Here is a 23,405-nt window from a genome sequence, read left to right as displayed (position 1 = left end):
ACAAGGGGGTGTGCAGGTAAATTTGAGAGGGTTTGGTCTTCATGGCTAGATACACCGGGACTGTGTGGTGGACAGGCTCATTCTTTGACAGGGAATGCATGCCATCTGATATTTATTTCTCTTTCAGTTATGTATTATTCTTTCCTTTGTGTGATATGCTTCTTTTGGTGTGCACATACAGGTACACTGTACTTGTTTGGAACAGGGCTGGATTAACTTAGGGGCTATTGGAGCTGCAGCTCCAAGCCTCTTACCTTAAGGCTTAATGTACACAGGATGCTGAGACAACCTCTCCTGAGCAAATTTTTTGACAGCTTCAAATCAGCATTTAAAAACGCCCGTTTTGCTGCGTTTGCATGCCGCATTTGCATGCTGCGTTTTGCCGGGTTTGCATCTACAAGCGTTTATTTCAGATAACATAATAGGACCCTCCCAAAGCCCAAAAAACAGTATTATTTAACTATTTCAGCCATGCTATGAGACCAGAGTGAGTAGCAGCAGCTGAGAGAGCAGCAGTGTACTTGTATCTACCTCAATTTCGGTGCTTAGGTGATAGTGAACCCACTGCTATTAACCTAATCCCTTACAGTACACGTGTGAAATACATTCAGTCCAACAATCATATATAATGATAAAACCTGTGTCATTGCATAAAATAATTCATCTATCATATAAAAATTGTTTCTATGAAACAAACAGTTAAAGTGCAAATGCTGTAAAAAAAAAAAAAAAAAGTGCAAAAGAAAAAATGGTGTGCTGGCACACTGAACAATAAGTGCTTAGTGCAAGAAAATATTATTCATTAGTAAAGTGCATGCATCAAAAATGCATATGTGTTCAAAATATTTGCAGTCCATTTTGGAATCTGGGGAAAAATCCAAGATTATTATTATAATTTTCTTGGATTTTTCCTGGGATTGCAAAATGGACTTCAAATATTTTGAACACATATGATTTTTTGATACACGCACTTTACTAATGAATAATATTTTCTTGCACTAAGCACTTTTTGTTCACTGTGTCAGCACACTGTTTTTTCTTTTGCACTTTTTTTTAACAGCATTTGCACTTGGTTTGTTTGATAGAAACAAATAATTTTTTGTACGATAGATGATTTTATGCAATGACACAGAGTTTATCATTATACATAAATGTTGGAATGAATGCATTTCACACGTGTACAGTAAGCGATTTGGTTAATAGCAGTGGGTTCACTATCATCAGATTGTGGGATTATAGATTTGCTTGCTTCTTTTTTCTTGCCAATTAACTGGTGATCATGGGCATATGCAGGGGGTGTGCCAGGGCACACCCTAATCACCTCAAGCGCATTAGCATTATCGCTCTGCGTGCAGGCAGGGAGATGGGAAATATCTCCCTCTGACCAGTTCTGCCATTAATGAAGTGCTACCGTACTTCTTTCACTGTACCGGCTCTACCATAAGAGTGTGTGTCTGTATGTGTATGTATATATCACATGCACACGCACCCTAATGCAATAGGCTACACACACCTATGTTGGTTATTCACTGGTGCTTAGGTGGCAACAATCTTATTTAATCCCTCAATCTTCCATTAATATCTTTGGCACTAGTTTTTCTTTTCGTTTGTCCAAGTGTCCGTTTTTATCGTGTCTATTTACTTATAAGTGAAGAGAGGTGAATTTTCAGAAAAATTGCAAAATCTAAGCCAAAGTGGCTGAAGTAGAAAAAAAAAAAGATCCCACTGAAATATTTTTAGTTCAGCGTTTTTGGTCTATATTTTACTATTTCCCTAAAAAATGTACCTCAGTTCAATGAATAGTGCATTAAGACAAAACTGATCTTTATAAAAACATTTACTAAAATATTTGAATAAAATCAACACATAACACTGGATTACATCTTAGTTATTTTTTTTTTTTATTAGGGTGAACATTTAACAAAACATAAAAAAGAACATTTAATTGTGATACTATGTGAAACAGTGATGAAGTGCACTAATTCAAGAAGCTAAACAGCAAAAATAGACAAATATGCATGAATGCGTATCCCTATTAAAAAAAACAAAAACAAAAAAAATGCAGTGATGATGTGATTATATGTGATAATATGCGATATTATGTGAAACAGGGATAAAGTGTACTAATTAAGGAAGCGAAACAGCAAAAAGACAAATATGCATAAATGACTATCCCTAATTAGAAAAAAAATGTGATAATATGTGAAACAGTGATAAAAGTGCTTGAATCAAAAGCAGGTATTCATCTGATTTTACATAAAAACAATAAAATAAGTCCCAAATAATAAAGTGCATGTGCATCAAAAATTGATGAGATCATGTGCTCAAAAAACAGTTCTTGAAAGTTGTGAACTCAATTGTTCCCACCATCCAGGCATCCACCAGGAGTGTGCCCTAGCAGCTCACCTTAAACAAAGACCATAACAGGTCTAGTGGCGCTTTGGTATACCAAACCTTAATGGCAGTTCACATTCTACTCTCTTCTCCTTGCCTGCATCGAAAACCACAGCTGGTCTGACAAGGCTTTAATATATGGATCCTTTATGGAAAATCACATTCCACTCTCCTCTCCTAAAAGTGCCACTAGACCTGTTGTGGTGTTTGTTTAAGGTGAGCTGCTAGCATATAAACAAGGAAAAATAAAACATTCCAAATTGTGCTCCACCAATGGGATATTAGGGTTAGTCACTCCTTGAATTCTATCTCTCTGAACTCCATAGCAGATCTCATGGATACCACTCACCTCTCTGCACACAACGCTCCAGCACCAATTAAGGTAAAACCTTACACACAGCAGGGAGCAATGATGAAAATTCAGCCACAGTGACCCCTTGTGGTGGGATAACTATTACACAACATAACTGAACCAGAACTTGCAGCAGACTTGCAGAATGTTTGCAAAGAAAGTTGATCTGTAGTCATGCAATGCAGACTTGCTGCAATTGTGCAACAAACTTGTGAAGCTTGGCAAGTCTAGCAAGAGCTGAACAAGTCATTTTCAAACGTGCAGCACAATTACTTGCTATCTGGGAAGTATAGACAAAGTGCTCACTGGCTCCTGCTGTCCTCACACTTGCTCCCATGCATCCAGGAAGTATTCCTCCGTGCATTGTAGAGGGTCCCTCCAGTACCTGAGCCCCAGACCTGAGGTCACAGCCCCCCCAGACTAGGGCTACCCTCAAGGGTGTGCCGACAGCCTCCTTAGCACTCAATCTCTTGATTTCACCCAAACTCTGCTGCCCCTGCTGGGCTGGCGCTGAGTATTTCTGTGGTGGCCTGCCCCCTGCCAACTCATCCTGTTGGGGATTGGTCAGGGCCCTCATCAATACTCCAAGCAGCTACTCCTAACCTTCCTCCCATTCATTCCAGAAGTAGGGGGAAGTACTAGAGATTCTGCCTGCTGAGTCATCCCAGCCTCCTTGAGTCCCTCACCCTGACCCAAATTCAAAACTCACAGGCTTGGCTGCCTGCCAAGCCTGAATTTATCTACACAACAGAAAAAAAACTATTTACATTTCTAGGACACTAGAGGGTGCTATAGTTGTAATAAATGTTTTTATTTAGATCATTTTTACCTTAAAGTGGTTGTTAACACACTCATTTAAAGGTTTACTAAACCCAGTAATATGAAAATAGTCAATCCCCACAGTGCCCGTTGCTTATAAATCTTCTTTTTACATTAAAATATTGCCACTATATACCTTTTTGGATGATCTATCTGTATACCATGGTTAAATTATAAACTGCACAGTTTCTTCTGTGCTGAGAGTTTAGGAAGGCAGAGTTTTACACTGCAGCCTGTATACACACCTACATGTGTGATGTCAATATCATCTGACCTGGCTATCTCTGAGAACAAGAAACTGCCCTCTCCAGCATAAAAGACACAACTGAGCATGTGCAGGTTGGCTATTACCTGTGTATTATCTGGCTTTCTCCAGATAGACATTGCAGGGAGGGGAGGATCTATGCAGACAGGATAAAACTGCCTTTTTACACAATGCAGAGGATTAACCCCTTAAGTTCTACAGTGAGTATAACAAGCATGCTATGCTGCATATACAGACAGATTTTACTGCTGTGGTTTTAGTAACACTTTAACTTTATAGAATCCCGTGTGTTTGGTAATGCTGTGTGCTCCTGTCTCTGTGATTTATAATAAAAAAATGCAGTATATACCGTTTTTCAGAGCGCTGTTCAGCGTTCACGTGACTGACTGGCTCTCTCCTCTCCCCGTCTGACTGTTGCAGCCGGCAGGGCCGAGATTCCCTCGCTGACATCAGTCGGGAGAGGAGGAGAGAGCTGGCCGGTCACATGAGTGCCGGATGGCGCTCTAAAATACGGTATATACTGCATTTTTTTTAAATTCACAGAGACAGGAGCACACAGCATTAGCAAACACACAGGATTCTATAACTTTTTTAATGTTATTTCAACAGCAGGAGGGGAGAGAGAGAGGAGATGGCTCAGCAGCCACTATATATATTGTGGGCAGTTTACAGAGGGGAGGGCAGAAACTGGCAGGATCAGCCAGGTATTTCAGGTGATACAGGGGGCAAAACATATATAACATGCTTTAACCACTTACGGACCACCCGCCGCAGTTTTACATCGGCTGTTTGAAGGAGGATATCGTTGTTATGGCAGCAGCTAGCTGCCATAACCCCAGTATCCTCTTCTTCAGTGGTTGGTCCGCTACAAGATAAAAGTGGTCTCTGTGGCGGATTCGCCGCAAGATCACTTTTATTGGTGGCGGGAGAGGGGCCCCCCGTGCTCCGGTGCCCTCCGCCGCTTACCGGAGCCGTCAGCAGCGGCAGAGGCGATAGCATCCTTTCTCCTGTTAGGTATGGAGACAAGTGAGGGGAAGATGGCCCCGACCTGTCTCCCTAACAATGTAGGGCAGAAGTGACATCAAAACGTCAGTTCCACCCACAGCTCTTAAAGGGCCATTTTTTTTTAAATGATTTTTTGAAATGACAATTTTTTTTTTATTGCATTTTAGTGTAAATATGAGATCTGAGGTCTTTTTGATCCCAGATCTCATATTTAAGAGGTCCTGTCATGCTTTTTTTCTATTACAAGGGATGTTTACATTCCTTGTAAAAGGAATAAAAGTGACAATTTTTTTTTTTTAAAAACAGTGTAAAAATGAAAAAAATAAAAGGTAAAACAAATAAGAAAAAAAAATGTTTTAAACGCTCCCCATCCCGATGAGCTAGCGTGCAGAAGCGAACGCATACGTGAGTAGCGCCCGGATATGAAAGCGGTGTTCAAACCACACATGTAAGGTATCGCCGCGATCGGTAGAGTGAGAGCAATAATTCTAGCCCTAGAACTTCTTTGTAACTCAAAACATGCAATCTGTAGAATTTTTTTTAAACGTCGCCTATGGAGATTTTTAAGGGTAAAAGTTTGTCGCCATTCTACGAGCGGTGTAACATTATCTTTCACAATATAAAAAAATTGGGCTAACTTTACTGTTGTCTTATTTTTTAATCAAAAAAGTGTATTTTTTCCCAAAAAAAGTGCGCTTGTAAAAGACCGCTGCGCAAATATGGTGTGACAGAAAGTATTGCAACGACCGCCATTTTATTCTCTAGGGTGTTAGAAAAAAAAAAGTATAAAGTTTGGGGGTTCTAAGAATTTTCTAACAAAAAAAACTGTTTTAACTTGTAAACAACAAATCTCAGAAAGAGGCTTGGTTCTTCAGTGGTTAAGGGAACAGGATTTTCTTTAAGGTAATAAACGCTTTAATGCACTATTCAGTGAACTGAGGTAAGGTTTCAGGGAAATGGTAAAATGTAGGCCAAAAAAGCTGAACTAGAAATAATTGAATGGGAGATTTTTTTTTTTCTACTTTAGCCACTTTGGTTTAGATTTTGCAATTCTCCTGACAATTCACCTCTCTTCACTTTTTATTGAATAGACCCTTTAAAACTGGGACTTGCACAACTCTTGCTATAGACTTGCAGAGCCATGCTATAGACTTGCAGAGCTCCTGCTATAGACTTGCAGGGATCTTGCTATAGACTTGTGATGCTCTTGCTATAGGCTTGCAGGATCTTGATATAGGCTTGCAGGGATCTTGCTATAGACTTGCGGGACTCTTGCTATAGGCTTGTGGGGTTTTCACTGTAGACTTGCAGAGCTCTTGCTGTAGACTCACCACTGTAACTTTGCTCTTGCTAGAGACTTACCATGCAAGTTTGCTGCAAATTGGAAAAGTGTAAACTAGAACTTGTGTTTTAAGTGCTCTGCAAGTGTACAACTTGCCAGTGAAAATCTGCAGCAAGTTACCAAGACTTACAATTCAACACTGCCGCAAATTTGTGGCAAGTTATCCTTGATATCTGGGAAATTCATCAGCAGTCCCTTCGAGGTGTGTTACATAACCTTAACATAAATACAGTGAAATCCCTGAAATTCAATATCTTGATTTTTTTTTTTTTTTAAATATTGGGCCATTCCAAGTAGAACCAACATGTAAGGCATTACTGGGACATATACAAGATATGGTAATTGTTTCTTGTAACAACATCAGCTCATATTGCTTATACTAATATAAAATTGTTTTATTATATTATTAGCCAATAGTAAAAGTGTCACAGCTTTGAAAATATAGGTGGGTTACTGTTTTATTTGCTGTGACAAACGGATGAACTATTATCATCGAGCTAAAAATCATAGGAAGTCAAAACAATGTCAACATTATTAACTACACCCAGTTTAGTATAAAAAGAGCCTAGCAAGTGTCAGAGCATTGAACATTGCTCTGGAGAGTAGACAGCACCTTAAATTCTCTGTGTATCAACTCTAAGAGGAGATCCATCATGTCTCACCGCTCCATCCTGGCCTCATCTGGACACAAGCACTTCAGTTCTGGTTCTGTTTCTTTACCCAAACTTTCCAGCTCACACAGCTTCTTATCACACTCTTCTAAAAATGTTCACCAGACCCAGCATTGTTTCAGCAGCAAGAGTGATCATTCTGTTGGGTTAAAGGGACCTAAGATTTCAGTGGGAAGTTTCCATGTAGGAAAAAGTGGACATGGACATGGATCTGGATTTGGTATTGTTGGTCATGGATTTAAAGGAATGTCTGGTTCTGGAGGGATCACATCAGTTACTGTAAACCAGGGTCTTCTGGCTCCTCTCAATCTGGAAATTGACTCAAACATCCAAAGAGTTAGAACAGAAGAAAAGAACCAAATTAAGGGCCTGAATAATAAATTTGCCTCCTTTATTGACAAGGTGAGAATTGTCAAGTTCATTTATAATGAAAGGAAAAGATGTACTGGTATGTGCATATGATTAAGTGGCCGACAATATTTATACGGTAAAGGTGTATGTGTTATGTTGTGTTTGATTAAAGTCCTAAAGTTGTGTCCCTAAATGTACAATTTATTTAGCATGAACAACCAGTGCAGTTTGATGTTATCATGTATGACTGTCCCCACAATAATCTGCAAATTACTTTATTTCCCAGTATATACTTTATTTAAACATTATTTCCCAGTATATACTTTACTTAAAATGTCATACACAGGATGTCTATGAAAATATACTGCCCTTAATATAGTGAATATGAATTCAATAGGGCTGATTTACTAAAGGGTTAGAGAATTGTAATTCAAAAGTTGTGTTAACCGCTTGCCGACCAGCTGCCGTCATTATATGCGGCAGGCTGGCACGGCTGCACGTATCGCCGTAGGTGTACATCGGCCGCTTTAAGAGTGATAGGGGGCTCGTGCACAACACCGGAGCCGATGCGCATGGCCGGCAGCCGTGATTTCTGCCAGCCACCCGCAATTGCTCCAGAGAGAGCCAGAACGGGGATCTGTCTGTTCTGATAGGGGAGTAGAGAGAGAGATATGCTGTTCCTAGTGATCAGGAACAGCAATCTCTCTCCTCCTCCAGTCAGTACACTTCCCCCACAGTTAATAACACCTCCCTAGGGAGCACTTAACCCCTTTATCGCCCCCTAGTGTTAACCCCATTCCCTGCCAATGACATTTATACAGTAATCAGTGGTTATTTATAAATGTCACTGGTTCCAAAAAAGTGTCCGATCTGTCCGCTGGAATGTTGCAGCCCCGCTAAAAATTGCAGATCACCGCCATTACTATTAAAAAAAGAAATAAGTAATTAAAATGCCATAGATCTATCCACTATTTAGACGCTATAACTTTTACGCAAACCAATTAATATAAGCTCATTGCAATTTTTTTTTTACCAAAAATATGTAGAAGAATACATATTGGCCTAAACTGATGAAGACATTTTGGATATTAATTATAGCAAAAAGTAAAAAGTATTGTTATTTTTTCAAAATTGTCGATCTTTTTTTGCTTATAGATCAAAAAATAAAAAAACGCAGAGGTGATCAGATACCACCAAAAGAAAACTCTATTTGTGGGAAAAAAAGGACATAAATTTTGTTTGGGTACATCGTTGCATGACCGGACAATTGTCAGTTAAAGCGACACAGTGCCGTATCACAAAAAATGGCCTGGTCATTAAGGGGGCAAATCTTTCCGGTCCTTAATTGGTTAATATTCACCTCAATTATCCAAATACATGAAAAGCCCCTGCACATGATTGTATATTTATAATTAACAAGAATTTGCTTTTCACATTTTTGAATAATTGAAGTAAATATCCACACGCATTTTTTTGTGAAGCTTTTTAACTCCTTTAGTAAAAATCACCCTCATTGACTTTACATTAAAATATGAAAACATAAGTTCTTCAGCCTCCTAAATGTACCAATTTCCACATGAGTGATATGCAGTTAATTCTAGTGAACTCGTAAAAAAAGTAAAAACTGCGCTATATAACATCTATCCCTACAAACAAAAATAAGCAGCAATTTTATGTGCAACACAATTACAAACTAAAAAGTATAAAAATAAATAAAATTGTGCTGATTAAATAAAGTCCATACTGTACATACAACCAAATAGACACATATGAATGTGAAAATAGAAAGTCCACACTTAATATGATGAAGTGAATGTTTCCATATCAGTGTCCATCATCCATCACCAAAAGCACCCAAGTGAATCCACCACCAGCTGGGTTATAAGCCATAAGCGTTTTCTGACCCCCTGTAACAAGGGGTCCACTGAAGCTGGTAAGCAGTTTCTACAGCTGGTGGTGGATTCACTTGGATGCTTTTGGTGATGGATGATTGACACTGATATGGAAACATTCACTTTATCGTATTACGTGTGGACTTTCTATTTTCACATTCTTATGATTCTTTTTGGTTTATATATGGACTTTATTTAATCAGCGCGATTTTATTTATTTTTATAATTCTAGTGAACTGTTTTATTAATGGAAAAATAGATGTGCATACTCTGTACTAAATTATACCGTCACAGTCAAAGAACATGGAAAATATTCTAATAAAATGCTTTTGCCAATCCAATCTGGCTTAGGTTCATGTGAAAGCATGTATATAATTGTATGTTATCCCATTTATATACCCATAAGTAATTATTTTATACTCCCAACACAGGTAAGATTTTTGGAACAGCAGAACAAGATGTTGGAGACCAAATGGTCTTTTCTACAAGAGCAGAAGACAGCAAGATGTCAGATTGAGCCTCTGTTTGAGGCTTTTATTGGCAACCTCAGGAGACAGCTGGAGAATCTAGAATGTGAGAGAGCTCGCCTGGATGCAGAGAGGAACAGCATGGAAGGCACTGTAGAAGAACTAAGGAGAAGGTACCAATACTATTACACATTAATGCATGAATGTATGGAGTACCCTGCATCTAACGGTAAAGCTTTACCCTCTCCATGTTTTGGGGCCAGGCTCAGACTGGCAATATGGAAATTCTAGTATTAGTCCTTAAATCCTAGCATCTAGTTCTTAAAGCAGAACTAAGCTCATAATTAAACTGCTTCTCAAAATAAAGCTTGTTAGAAATGTTCTTTATGTTATTAAATCCTTAATCAAAAATCCTTATATCAAACACATACAGTATACATTTAAGGCATTCTTCTGGTGGTAACTGTCACAGTTGCCAGTGTGTTTATGTCAGCTCTCAACAGAACTTTCACACAGGGGCAACTCGACTTGCAGGCCGACTCACAGAGGCGACCTGCACACGACTTCAGCAGCGACTTGCAAAACGACTTCTGTATAGAAGTCAATGCAAGTCGCCTGAAGTCGCCCCAAAAGTAGTACAGGAACCTTTTTTCTAAGTTGGAGCGACTTGCGTCGCTCCTATTAGAATGGTTCCGTAGTACAGAACGGGACGCAACTTGTCAGGCGGCTAACCGGGGGCTCACTCAAATGGTGGGTTGTTATAGTTGTGCAGCACCATGGCAACTGCAGGCCTAAATAAATAAAGGCAAATATTGTCTTCAGCTACAAAAGAATATAAGGGTATACATTTGCTTTGATACTGTATTTAGTTTTTAAGGAATAGGTAGGGCTTTAATTTGGAGCAAACTTATATATATATATATATATATATATATATATATATATATATATATATATATATATATATATTCCTTGGAAATGTATTGATAATAAATAGTAAAAAAAATGAGAAAAAAAACATTTTCCTATAATTTTTCCCAACACAACATCTACAGAATTTGAGAACCCCCAGATATTTACACAAAATATATGAATTAAAGTCTGCTGAGTGCAACTTTCAGGTAATGTAGCAATATGGTAAAAAAAAGTGAACATATACAATTTAGGAAAGCTTTATTCTTTTTTGATGCTACAATGCATGTAGGGGGAAAATAGTTTGCTGAAATAATTTGCGCAATATTACAGTAAGATTAAATCTTGTTGACGTGGGCACAAATGATTACAATGGTGACTTTTTCATATTTGCCACCATAAATTAAGATGACATTGTATTCACTTACATTAGCAATTGATGCAAACATCATCCCAATCATCCAACCAATATTACACTTCCGATGTAAATACTAAACAGAAGCATAGGGGTTGATTTACTAAATGCAAATAGACTTTTGCACTTTGCAAAGTGTGGTTGCCCCAGAGCTTAATAAATAAGGTAAGGCTTCACTTACCGCAAAGGTAAATCTGCACTTTGCAAAGTACACAGTCTTTTGCCTTTAGCATACCTCCCAACTTTTGAAGTTGAGAATGAGGGACATTTAGTGGGAGATTGACCTGTGGCAAGCGTAGCATGCTGCGGCAAAAAGTGGGTGTGCTTAAATTATACTGGCTGGGAAGGGATAATCTGGCATCCCCTGTGTGCCTCTACCACAATCCCCTTTAGCTACTGAGGCAGCACCTGCAGGTGTATACATACTGTATCCACAATGCTTTGCTTCACAGCTGCGGCATTAATTATACCCTCTGTTAAACGTCTGTTGAATGGCACTGCTCTGCAAGTACCCCACAACTGTGTGCAATGCACATGGTTGCAGCATGCTAATGTGGGGTTGAAGTGGTTAAAGCAGGTGGTGAAGAGACGATACAACACCTCTTTATCACCTGCCAAATGCTCTCTGAAAAGCAATCTGAATAATTTTTTTCCCATACAGCAGACGCTGGGCAGGCTAGTTTCGGGCTGGCAGTGCATGGTCATGGTATGCACCCCAAGGCGGCTTCTGTAAATGATGCTGTTGGTGCTGGAACGCTGATCTGTGCGCCAAGAGGTGCGCTAGTGGTTACTACACATTGTGGCTTACCATTTGGTTGCTAGAGGTTACTGCTCACTGATTGCCGCTCATTGATTGGTTGCTAGAGGTTACTACACATTACTAGAGGTTACTAGAGATTACCGCTCGGTGATTACATGCTAGTGGTTACTACACATTACCACTCACCATTCGGTTACTAGAGGTTGCTGCACATTACCGCTCACCATTCAGTTACTAGAGGACACTGCATATTACCACTCACCATTCGGTTGCTAGAGGTTACTGCACACTGATTGCCTGCAACTCAGTGTCCCCCTATGCAAGTTGTTCAATCTTGCCGCTGCTTTATTAATTCCCTACCCCCACTGCTGAGGAAGAAGAATGCACACACAGCCCGCTCTGTGTCTCTTTGATCTCCGTGAGTGCTGACCGGAGAAGGGGGGGCATCACAGAGAGCCCCCTCTGCCTCACTCCCTGTCACACATTCACAGCCATTCCGGTCCTGACAGAGGGAGAACCAGGCTCCGTAGAACTTGCTGCCCAAAGTTGTGCCCCTGTCACAGTATGGCCGTAAGAGAACAAGTGGGGGTGATCAGCTGTACCCGCTACAGCGATGCCACTGCCTCCAGGGAACCTGTCTATAATTTGTCCCAGCCCCACTCTTACCTTACTTACAGGAACAACTTGAAGGCAGGAGTTGGGGAGGGAGAGGCGCTCTGCACGAAGGTACTTTTCTCCACAATGCGCAGGCGCTGCTGTCATCAGGTGCCAGGACGCCAGGGAGGGGGCTGGCTGCAGTGAGTATACTCCCACTGAGTGGAGCCCAGTGTCGGAACTTGTTCCAGCACTGGGATCTGGGACTCCAGCCCCGGGACTCACGGTAAAATCCAGCAGAATCCGGGATGGTTGGGAGGTATGACTTTCGTAAATCAACCCCATAGTGTTTGCATTCGTTTCTGCAGTGCGCTCTTACGGAATCGACTGTAGAAGCATCGGAAGCCCAGGAGATGATCATTTCAGCTCCAGGGCTTAGGACTGAATGCTGACTGTATTTGACAGCCTTCAGTTTCAGCCAAAACCCCTGCTGGAACTCACAGGAGCTACTGATTCCCAGAGACATTTCAAAACAGCACTGGGACAAATAGTCACTCTACTCACACCATTTTAAATTGGCACGTTAAAATTAGCATGTTAATAAAAACTAAACATGGGGTGAAGGCATAAATATTAGCAATACAAATATTACAAAAACTGGATAAAAAACAGTTAATAATATACAGATTGTTTAGTATGTAATGGATATATGAGCAAATAAAAATGTGTCTTTTTACAGATATGAAGATGAAGTCAACAGAAGAACAGGTGCTGAAAATGAATTTGTTTCTCTGAAGAGGGTAAACATTTTAAAATTAGTCACAGCTTTCTGTATTGACTGTTAAAGCAACACTAATTACATGAATTACTCTGTATTTCTAACTTTAGGATGTTGATGCTGCTTTCATGAACAAAGCTGAACTTCAGGCCAAGGCTGACTCCCTGAGCGATGAGATTGGCTTCCTTAGGACCCTGTATGATGCGGTAAATAACGCTCCTTTTGGGTCATAAGCACATTCCTTAATTCATTTATACTGCTATACTGTAGTTGCTGTACATATTTTCTAAATTTTCAGGAAATCAGTCAACTCCAAGCTCAGATTTCAGACACTTCAGTTCTTGTGTCCATGGACAACAGCCGAGACCTAGACATCAATGGTATCATCGCCGATGTCAGAGCTCAATATGAAGAGATTGCTAACAGAAGCAGAGCAGAGGCTGAAGCCATGTACCAATCCAGGGTGAGTGTGTTAGAATTGGAGCTACAAGGCAACAGGTGTCATCGTGCATAGTAAATCAGAATAGATATAAGCAGCTATGATTAGTTGAATAGTTTGAATAAGTGATTGAGAGGAAAATGATATATGTTCACCACACCTGATATTCTGCCATGGTTTATTTTAAAACAATATATTAATTTAATGAGACTAACACTGTTAGTACAGGTACCCAGTGTTAAAACACCATTAGTGTGCTGCCACCCGGCTAGCTTGAGGCCATCTGTATAATAGATCATAATTTTACATTTTGATTTCAGCCAACCCTTTTCCTTAAAAACGACATAATATGCTATGTATAGTTCTGCCCAAAGTTAAAATGCATTTAAGTGCGTCTCTTCACTCCCAAAAAAATGCATTATACTGCATTTTACAGCTCCTTAGATGTGGTGCCCACATTTCTTTTCATTTTGGCCTTTTTTCCTTTTTTTTCACTTGGCAATACTGCAAAAAACACAATTCTTTTCTCTCTACTGCATCTATGGAGGGAGCCATGGTTTTTACTATGACTTCAAATATGTCTTCCTCTCCTTCTCCATTAAATGTTAGTGGATGGGATTGGTAGTTTACAGAAGGAAGAAAACATTGTTTGTGCGCTCAGTTCAACTCCCTAGAAGTAACCAAGACACTGCATTTCTGGCAAGATCAGCACACATTTTCATTACTTGCTGAAAATGTTTTGAGCATTAAAAAGGAAAATTAATGCAGCCATCACATCAAAGTACTGGTAATCTGAAATATATTCTTTTTTTTTGGGGAGGGGGGAGTTAGATATCATTTAAATATCTGTGTTAATTATTTTTCTGACAATATTTTCTACTTATGATAATTCAATTTAAAATAGTAGTTTTATATCTTAATATTATAAAAATATGCAGTTTCCTATGAGACATGAGCCTTCAAATAAAATGGTGCATGGAATAACAAATGGAAATAAAACATTTGGTTTCCACAAATATTCAGAATTTTCTTCTTTTTTTTATTATCTACAGTTTGAAGACCTGCGAATGGCAGCTGGAAGAAATGGAAATGATCTGCAGAACAGCCAAAATGAGATTGCGGATCTCAATCGAACAATTCAGAAGCTTAAAGGTGAAATTGAATGTACCAAATCCCAGGTATAAATCCAGAGTTTTTTTATAATTTTATGGCCAACTTTACAATATTGTTAGCACCTCTGATTTAGGGTTTTTAACAGTTTCATAGCGCTTGTTTAGATGAATGTTTAACGTTATCTTTTTCCAGATTTAGACTGACCAGAAATGTGTTTTGCTTCCAATTTTTACATTTTTATATTGAATATATAAAAAGTATAAATTCTTTGTAATATGTAATTTATTGTTTTCTCGTTGATATAAATAGAACATTTTCAGCACTTGTTTCATTGAGATCGTTTTTTGATCATGTATATTTTGTCAAGCTTATTGAACTCAAATAAAACAAAGCAGGTGATACTCAGTTTACCAGATTAAAACAAGAATGCATGTTATTTAATCATTTCTAGCGTGCTGCACTTGAAGCTGCCATCAGGGAAGCTGAGGAAAGTGGTGAAGCTGCTGTCAGGGATGCCAAGCAAAAATTGTCTGAATTGGAGGCTGCCCTACAGAAGGCCAAACAGGACATGGCTCGCCAACTAAGAGAATACCAGGAACTGATGAATGTTAAACTGGCTCTGGATATTGAGATTGCCACTTATAAGAAAATGCTGGAGGGAGAAGAGCACAGGTATATACCGTACTTCAGATGTCAGGCAAGGAACATGCTAGCCGGAATATAAAACAAAGAGATTACTTCATCAGTCTGCTGCTGCTCTTTTAATATCCATTGCCAAGCTTGGGTTAGGAAGGTGGCCTGACTGTGTTATTTAGCTGCATCAGAGAAAAGTCAGGTCACCAGGATGACTGTGCTGTGTGGCAGAGCCAGAGTGTAAATTTTAGTATGGACATCAAGAGTATTATTAGACTGGGAGTCTGCAAAAATTGTAGATACCTACAGACATAAATATTTGTGCTAATCTGTCACAATTGGGCAGCAATGTTCAAATGGACAGGTACTGTATGTAAGGGTCAGAACCAAGGAGTCTGAATTTTCTTTATATGTAAGAAATACATTTTAGTTCTCTACCCAGATAGCAAGGATAACTTGCCAAAAATTTGTGGCAGTGTTGATTAGTAAGTCTGTTAACTTGCTACACATTTTCACTGGCAAGTTGTACACTTGCAGAGCACTTGAAGCACAAGTTCTAGTTGACACTTTTCCAATTTGTAGCAAATTTGCATGGCAAGTCTCTAGCACAGTGGTTCTCAACTCCAGTCCTCAGGACCCACCAACAGGCCAGGTTTGCAAGATAGCTGAAATACATCACAGGTGATATCACTTGCTGCTCAGTGATTGCAGTATTCTAGTCTGCAACTCCCCAAGGTAATACTTAAAATCTGGCCTGTTGGTGGGTCCCGATGACTGGAGTTGAGAACCACTGCTCTAGCAAGAGCAAAGTTGAAGTGGTGAGTCTACAGCAAGAGCTCTGTAAGTCTACAGCATGTAAATTCTGCCACAGTGACCCCCTGTGGTGAGATGACTATTGCACAACATAACTGAACCAGAACTTGCAGCAGACTTGCAGAATATTTGCAAAGAAAGTTGATCTGGAGTCATGCAATGAGGACTTGCTGCAATTGTGCAACAAACTTGTGAAGCCTGGCAAGTCTAGCAATAGCTTAGCAAGTCATTTTCAAACTTGCAGCACAATCACGTGTTATCTGGGTTTCTGCCTGATAGCCTGTTCATTTGTTATTTACCAGTTAATGTTCATAGGTGTAAGATAAAAATCTTACAAAATGAAATTCATGCTAAAATTATGTTAATTTTTATTTTTTTCAGGATAGGTGCAGAGGGACATGTAAACATTTGTAAGTAAAACAGTTTATTATATATATAATAAAAACCTATGTGCAAATTCACATACAGTATTAATGTGAATTGTATGCCTCCCACATTTAGTGTGGAAATATTTTGAATATAGTTTATTTACTAATGAATAATTATTCATTTCTATTAAATATTTTACCACAGATACTATACTATTATGTGTTAATGTTTTGGGATTAATAACACTGTGCAAAGATCATGATATGCAGTTTCTAATTTCAGCCAACCACAGACCATTTGAAACTAACTACACCTATTTTTATATTCTAAAATATAGAGATAGGAGGTCTAGGGATGGTAGGTTAATGAATATTTAATTAAAGTGCCCTTGAAGAAAATTTGAGTAGACTTGCTGGATTCATAATAGCGCATTGTTTTCTGAATTACATTGCCTGAACATGTATTTACATATTGCCTGGAATAGCAAAGCTTAACATATTGACATAACCTATCCATTTGTTTCAGCTGTCCTGCACTCCAGCACTGGAGGAAAACACCATTCTTCAGGAAAGTCCCATGAAACTAGTGGCCACCACCACCACCATCATCATAAGGGGGGGTTCAGCTCCAGAAGCCATGTCCCCATAAGCAAGCAATACTCCAGCCATGGACATCACTGCTAAAGTGAAGACCTATATACAGAGATATGATGATGCTGCTCAATCAATGCATGTCTACAAGCCTACATAGAAATGTAGAAATCTCCTTTTCATAATATGTCTATATATGAATTAGTGGTGCTGGCTTGATTATTAGTGTAGTCTAAATATAAGGTGTGCTGTATATATTTGTGACATTGTATGCTGTTAAATGCTTCAATAAACAGTAATCAATGTTCTGGCATTTGCTGTAATTATAAATACTGACACTAGCTGAAATTACATTTCCCACAGAACATTTACAGTAGTTGATGATTTATAATTCTAAGTTTGACCACTGGGAGTATAAAAATGGATGAAGAGACAAGCTCAGCTCCTTCCCCCTTTATATTACCCTAATTTATACAGAAAAGACATATTATGCATGTCTGCTAATCATATTTTACCATTGCCAGTAGTTTCTGTCCCAGTAAAGTCTACTGTCTAATGTCCCACTCACACACTTTAGTGCATGCCCCGGTAGGTGCAGATTAACCTATCAGCCGGACCAGAATGGGGCTAACGATCAGCTCTAGAACAACCTTTCTCTACCAGGGTTCTGTGGCCCCCTGGGATTCCTGCTAAGATTGCTAGGGGTTCATAAAGCTTTGAGCAATAGGTAATTGATTTCCCACTTATACTCACCACCATTGTAAAAAGGATAATTTTACATTGACCATCAATGAAAGGATGCACTTTTTTCACCAACTACTAATGTTAGAGAACACCACATTTGTTACTGTTTGTAGTTCTTTTTCTTTTACTATCATTGTTAATGTATAGAGCAAAGGGTATATAAAATTGATTTTCCCTGGGTCAAATATGATAGGTAGGTTACACTGTTTAATCTTTTTTGCTACTTTTTGACCATAGAAATGTGCAATAGCCTGCATGTATAATTATTGTTATCAGGGGTTCCCCAAGGCCAGGTCAATATTTGAAGGATTCCCCCAGGGCAAAAAGTTGAGAAAGACTGCCCCAGAATATAAAGCGCACTAGTAACTTTCTGTATGAAATAACAAAAACAGTGATAGCAATAGGGATTCAGCTCAGTATCATCATTTCATATTAAAGAGCAGCTCCAGGCTCTTGTGTAAAAATTAACAGTCAGCAGCTACAAAAACTGTATTAAACAGCCACTTACCTGTCCCATGATCCAGCAATGTGCTCAGCCCAGCCGCTTTTATCCTGTATCCTGCGCTGTTCCCGGCGCTGGTATTTTAACTATGGGCACCCGGCTGTGACAGCTTGCAGCTTCACAACTGGGTGCCCACTGTGCATGCACGAGCGGGGCTGCGCATTGTGAATGGTCCCACAGTCTTCTGGGACCTGTCACGTGTCCTAGAAGACTGCGAGAGGGAGGGGAGGAGAAGAACTTCCAGTTCCGATCACCTCGGAGTGGAAGTGGGAGCGGGTACTAGTCAAAATCGGATACCCGCTCCCCCCTCCTCCCCAAAAGCTCCATTTCATACACAGAAATGGGGGGGGCCTTGAAACGGAACTTCACCTTTTGGGTGTAGCTCCACTTTAAGCGGAAAATACATAGATGTACAGCGTGTCATTTATTCTGTTATTTAAGGTTTTGGTATGTATAGAATCTTGGGTCTGAAGCCCAGGAATCCTGAAACATTTCAGAATTGTCAGAATGCTGATTCAGGCCTGCCAATATTTTTTTTTTGCTGTGGAAAGAAAACTGAGTGTCACTTACCTAGTAGATGAGCCCGATATGCAGTGGAAGGCCTCTCTTATGCCCCTGACTTGTGGCCCCTGATAGAGTGAACAGGAGGTGTGGGAGTACAGGGTAGCACGAGTGCCTGGCAGGATCAACAGCTGGGAAGTAGGTCTGGAGTTCCAGATGTTGCTGGGAGTCAGCATACTCGAGACAGCAGACTTGGCTGAAGACTGGAACAGGCTCGTGTCAGGAAGCCACACACAGGATACAGAGAGGAGGTTCCAGGGAGTAGAACACAGGAAGGTCAGGCAGGCTGGGTCATACACAGACAGACAGTACTGGAACAGATGCAGGAGACAGGAGCAGAGTCACTGGACAAGCCGAGTCGGTAACAGGCAGGCACGGATGAACCAGAAGATGAGGCAGGTGCAAGGTTGTGGACAGGCCGGGGTCAGATGCAGGCGGATAGCAGAGGTAGTCACAGGGCAAGCCAGGTAATAACAGGAACAGATCAGATAAGCAAGTAACTCACAGGGAATGCTGTAGATCAGACAGCAAAGCTTCAGTGTAACAGCTGAGTTTAAATAGCCCGCCTGGCACTGGGGATCGCGCATGCACGCTTCCGTGCGTGCATGTGCGCGATAACACATGTGCATAGGCACCCGCAATTGCGCACCAGCTTGCGTAGAACTACTGTTCCCATCAAGCCTTTCCTGAAATTGCCCCCCCCAAGGGGCAGCCTCTGGATGCCTAACCAGGCCAATTTCTCAGGGTGGGACCTTTTGAAGGATTGGATCAGTCTCTTGGCGTGGATATTACCTTCAGGCTCCCACAAATTTTCTTCTGGTCCATACCCCTTCCATTTGATAAGAAATTGAATTTGGTTTTTTCTCCTTCTACAATCCATGATTGCTTCCACTTTCAAATTCTTCTTTCCCATCGATAACTACAGGTTCAGGAGGACCCATATCTCGTCCTGAGAAAGGGTTTGAAAACAGTAGGTTTTTATAAAGATACATGGAAAACGAGGTGTATCCGGAATGAATCCGGCAGTTCCAGCTGGTAGGCCACCTCGTTGATCCTTCTTTTTACTAAAAAAGACAAACCTAGGACCCAACTTTTTTGAAGGGCACGCCAGCCTTAGGTTTACTGTGGACAGTCATACCTGGTCTCTGGGTTCCAGGATTAATTCTCCCCTTCTTTTCTTGTCAAAGGTCTCTTTGTTGAGCTCCTGCGCTTTAGTCATTGTTTCTTGTAGTAATTTGTTATTGGTGCTGAAGAAGTTTACAGTTTTAAGAACAGCTTGCACAAAACATTCTGGAATGGAATTAGGCAGGAATGATGGGTGGTACCCATATTTGGCAAAGAAAGGAGCTTGTCTTATGGTGGAGTGGGTAGAGTTGTTGTAAGCAAACTCAACTATTGGCAGCAGAGAGATCCAGTCATCTTGGGAAAAGGAGAAAAAACAGCGTTGGTACTGTTTGAGGGTCTGATTGGTCATCTTTGTCTGCCCATTTGTCTGTGGGTGGTAAGCTGAGGAAAATGATAATTCAATGCCAAGGGACTTGTATAGTGCTTTCCAGAACCTGGAGGTGAACTGTACTCCCCTGTCTGAGATAATGTTGGCCGGAACTCCGTGAAGTTTAATAATTTCCCTGATGAAGACTTGCGCTGTTTCGGGGGCTGAAGGTGTTCCTTTCATTGGAATGAAGTACGCCATCTTGGACAGCCAGTCCACCACCACAAAGATGGTAGTGTGACCCTCTGTGGGAGGAAGTTCTACAATGAAGTCCATGGATATAATTTTTTTGGTTCTATTACTCTTGCTTCGGATACAGGTGGTGCAAGATTGCACATATCTCTTACAGTCTTTTGCTACTTGGGGCCACCAGAATGTGCCTTGTACCAGATCAGATGTCTTGGATGTGCCAAAATACCCGGATAACACATGGTCATGACAGAGTTCAAGTATGGTGACCCGGAGACTCTCAGGTATGAAGATTTTGTCATCATGCCAAAACAGGCCTTCTTTTGCCAGCAACTTTGCTTCAGGGGGAGGAGAAACTTCAATAGTAGCCTGTTTGACCTGGGATAGTAGATATTCCTGTATTAGAAGAAAAATTTCCGCGGGCAGAATGGTTTCCCGTGATACAGTTGCTTTAGAGTCGTTGAACATGCGAGACAAGGCGCCTGGTTTCGTGTTCTTCAAGCCGGGCCGGTAGGTGACATGGAAGGAGAATATAGAAAAGAATAATGGCCTGACCTGGCTTGACGTGGCCTTAATCTCTTTGCAGTTCTCAGGTATTCTAGATTGTTATGGTCAGTTTAAATCAGAATCAAGTGAGCCGCTCCTTCTAAAAGATATTGCCACTCCTCCAATTCGGCCTTTGTCGCCAACAGCTCTCATAGTTCTTCTATGCAGTAGATTACAGGAGAAGAAGGCAATGGGGAATAAAAGAGCCTTGGATCCCTGTCATTGAGAAAGCACAGCAACTTCGGAAGCATCAACTTCCAGAACAAATGGTAAGATAGAGTCAGGGTGTTTTAACACGGAAGCAGAGGTGAATAGTCTTTTGAGGACATCGAAGGCAACTTGAGCTTCAGCAGTCCAGTGGAACCGGATTCCCTGCTTGGTCAACTCCATAATGGGGGAGGTGATGTTTGAGAACCCTTTAATGAACTTCCGGTAAAAGTTCACAAATCCCTCAAACCGTTGAATCCCCTTCTTGTCTGCAGGGACAGGCCATTCTAAGATAGCGGAAATCTTTTGGGGATCCATTTTAATGCCCTCGATTGAGATAATCAGTCCCAGAAATTGCATACTTTGCTGTTCAAATTCACATTTTTGGGGTTTTGCATATAGGCTGTGCTGCCGGAGCCGACTCAACACACACTTGACATGTTTGCGATGATCAGAATGTCATCCAGGTAGACAATGACAAACAGGTCTAGGTAGTCTCAGAAAATGTAATTGACGAAGTGTTGGAAGGTGGCAGGAGCATTGTATAGTCCGAATGGCATCACCAGGTATTTGAAGTGTCCGAATCGGGTGCGAAAAGCTGTCTTCCATTCGTCACCTTCCCTGATGCGGACCAAGTTATAGGCCCCCCCGAAGGTCAAGTTTGGAGAAGATGACGGCAGTCCAAAGTCTCTGAAATAATTTGGGCACTAAAGAGGGAGGATAGCGATTCTTAACGGTGATTTTGTTAAGTTCACGATAATCAATACAAGGCCATAGGGTATGGTCTTTCTTTTGCATAAAGAAGATCCCAACTCCTGCCGGAGATGTGGACGGGTGGATGAATCCTTTTTCAGATTGTCATCAATGTACTCCTTTATTGTACCCAGATCTAGTTCTGTTAGAGGGAAAATTCTTCCAAAAGGCACCTCGGCCCCTGGAAGGAGTTCAATTGGACAGTCATAGACTCGATGGGAAGGAAGAGTCTCTGCACCCTTTTTACTGAAAACGTCCAAGAAGTCGTGGTACACCACTGGGACTGATTGGCTTACTTCAGAGTCCAGACACATCAAGGAGGAAGAGTTACTGGCAACTTCTTGAAGGCACTGTTGATGACAGTAAGATGAAGGGAAGGTGACCTCTCTGGTGGCCCAATTGATGTGAGGGTTGTGGGCTTGTAGCCAGGGCTTGCCAAGAATGACTGGGAACAGTGGTGAAGTGATGATATCCAGACATAGCAGTTCTCGGTGGAGATTGGCAATGGTGGCCGGTAGGAGGGTCTTCTCCTGCGTGACAGGACCCGACTTGATGGCAGACCCATCAGCTAGATGTACTAAAAGTCCTTGATTCTTGGGCAATATAGGAATCAGATGTCTAGCTGCAAAGGTTGAGTCCATGAAGCAGCTACTGTATATGCTTCTGAATCAATTATAGTGGATACCTGGATGTTTCTTCCGGGGAGCTGCAACAGAACGGGGAGAGCAAAGTGAGATGAAGTGTTGGTTACAGCAAGAGTGCGGTTAGCAGAAATTGAGAGGCACTTATGGTTCTTTGCCGGATAGGATCTCACATAGTGCCCAGGTTCTCCACAGTATATGCACAGGTTGTTCAGACGATTACATAGTTACATAGTTGGTGGGGTTGAAAAAAGACACAAGTCCATCAAGTCCAACCTATGTGTGTGATTATATGTCAGTATTACATTGTATATCCCTGTATGTTGCGGTCGTTCAGGTGCTTATCTAATAGTTTCTTGAAACTATCAATGCCCCCTGCTGAGACCACCGCCTGTGGAAGGGAAATCCACACCCTTGCCGCTCTTACAGTAAAGAACCCTCTACGTAGTTTAAGGTCAAACCTCTTTTCTTCTAATTTTAATGAGTGGACATGAGTATTGGTAAACACCCTTCTGCAAAAAAGTTTTATCCCTATTGTGGGGTCACCAGTATGGTATTTGTATATTGAAATCATATACCCTCTCAAGCGTCTCTTCTCCAGAGAGAATAAGTTCAGTGCTTGCAACCTTTCCTTATAACTAATATCCTCCAGACCCTTTATTAGCTTTGTTGCCCATGGGGAAAGAACGTTGGCGTTCTTTCCCCGTGAGTGAGGGACGTAGCACGCCCAACAGCATAGGTTCGGATGTGTCAGGTGTGGGTGCTGACTGCACTGGTGGAGCTGTATTGAAGAAGC

At 40.7% G+C, this 23,405-nt stretch overlaps 1 protein-coding gene across 1 annotated transcript; it reads left to right on the top strand.

Moving 5' to 3' along the window:
• Positions 1-6,830: 6,830 nt before the first annotated feature.
• Positions 6,831-17,067, top strand: LOC141129809 (keratin, type II cytoskeletal cochleal-like). The gene is made up of 9 exons (XM_073617874.1): positions 6,831-7,250; positions 9,523-9,731; positions 12,979-13,039; positions 13,128-13,223; positions 13,316-13,480; positions 14,509-14,634; positions 15,021-15,241; positions 16,397-16,425; positions 16,910-17,067. The coding sequence occupies exons 1-9, from the start codon at positions 6,831-6,833 to the stop codon at positions 17,065-17,067; spliced, it is 1,485 nt and encodes a 494-aa protein (XP_073473975.1).
• The last annotated feature ends 6,338 nt before the right edge of the window (positions 17,068-23,405 follow it).

The sequence above is a fragment of the Aquarana catesbeiana genome, linkage group LG02, assembly GCF_042186555.1.
Source record: "Aquarana catesbeiana isolate 2022-GZ linkage group LG02, ASM4218655v1, whole genome shotgun sequence".
Taxonomy (NCBI): domain Eukaryota; kingdom Metazoa; phylum Chordata; class Amphibia; order Anura; family Ranidae; genus Aquarana; species Aquarana catesbeiana.
This window is presented reverse-complemented; position numbering and strand designations above follow the sequence as displayed.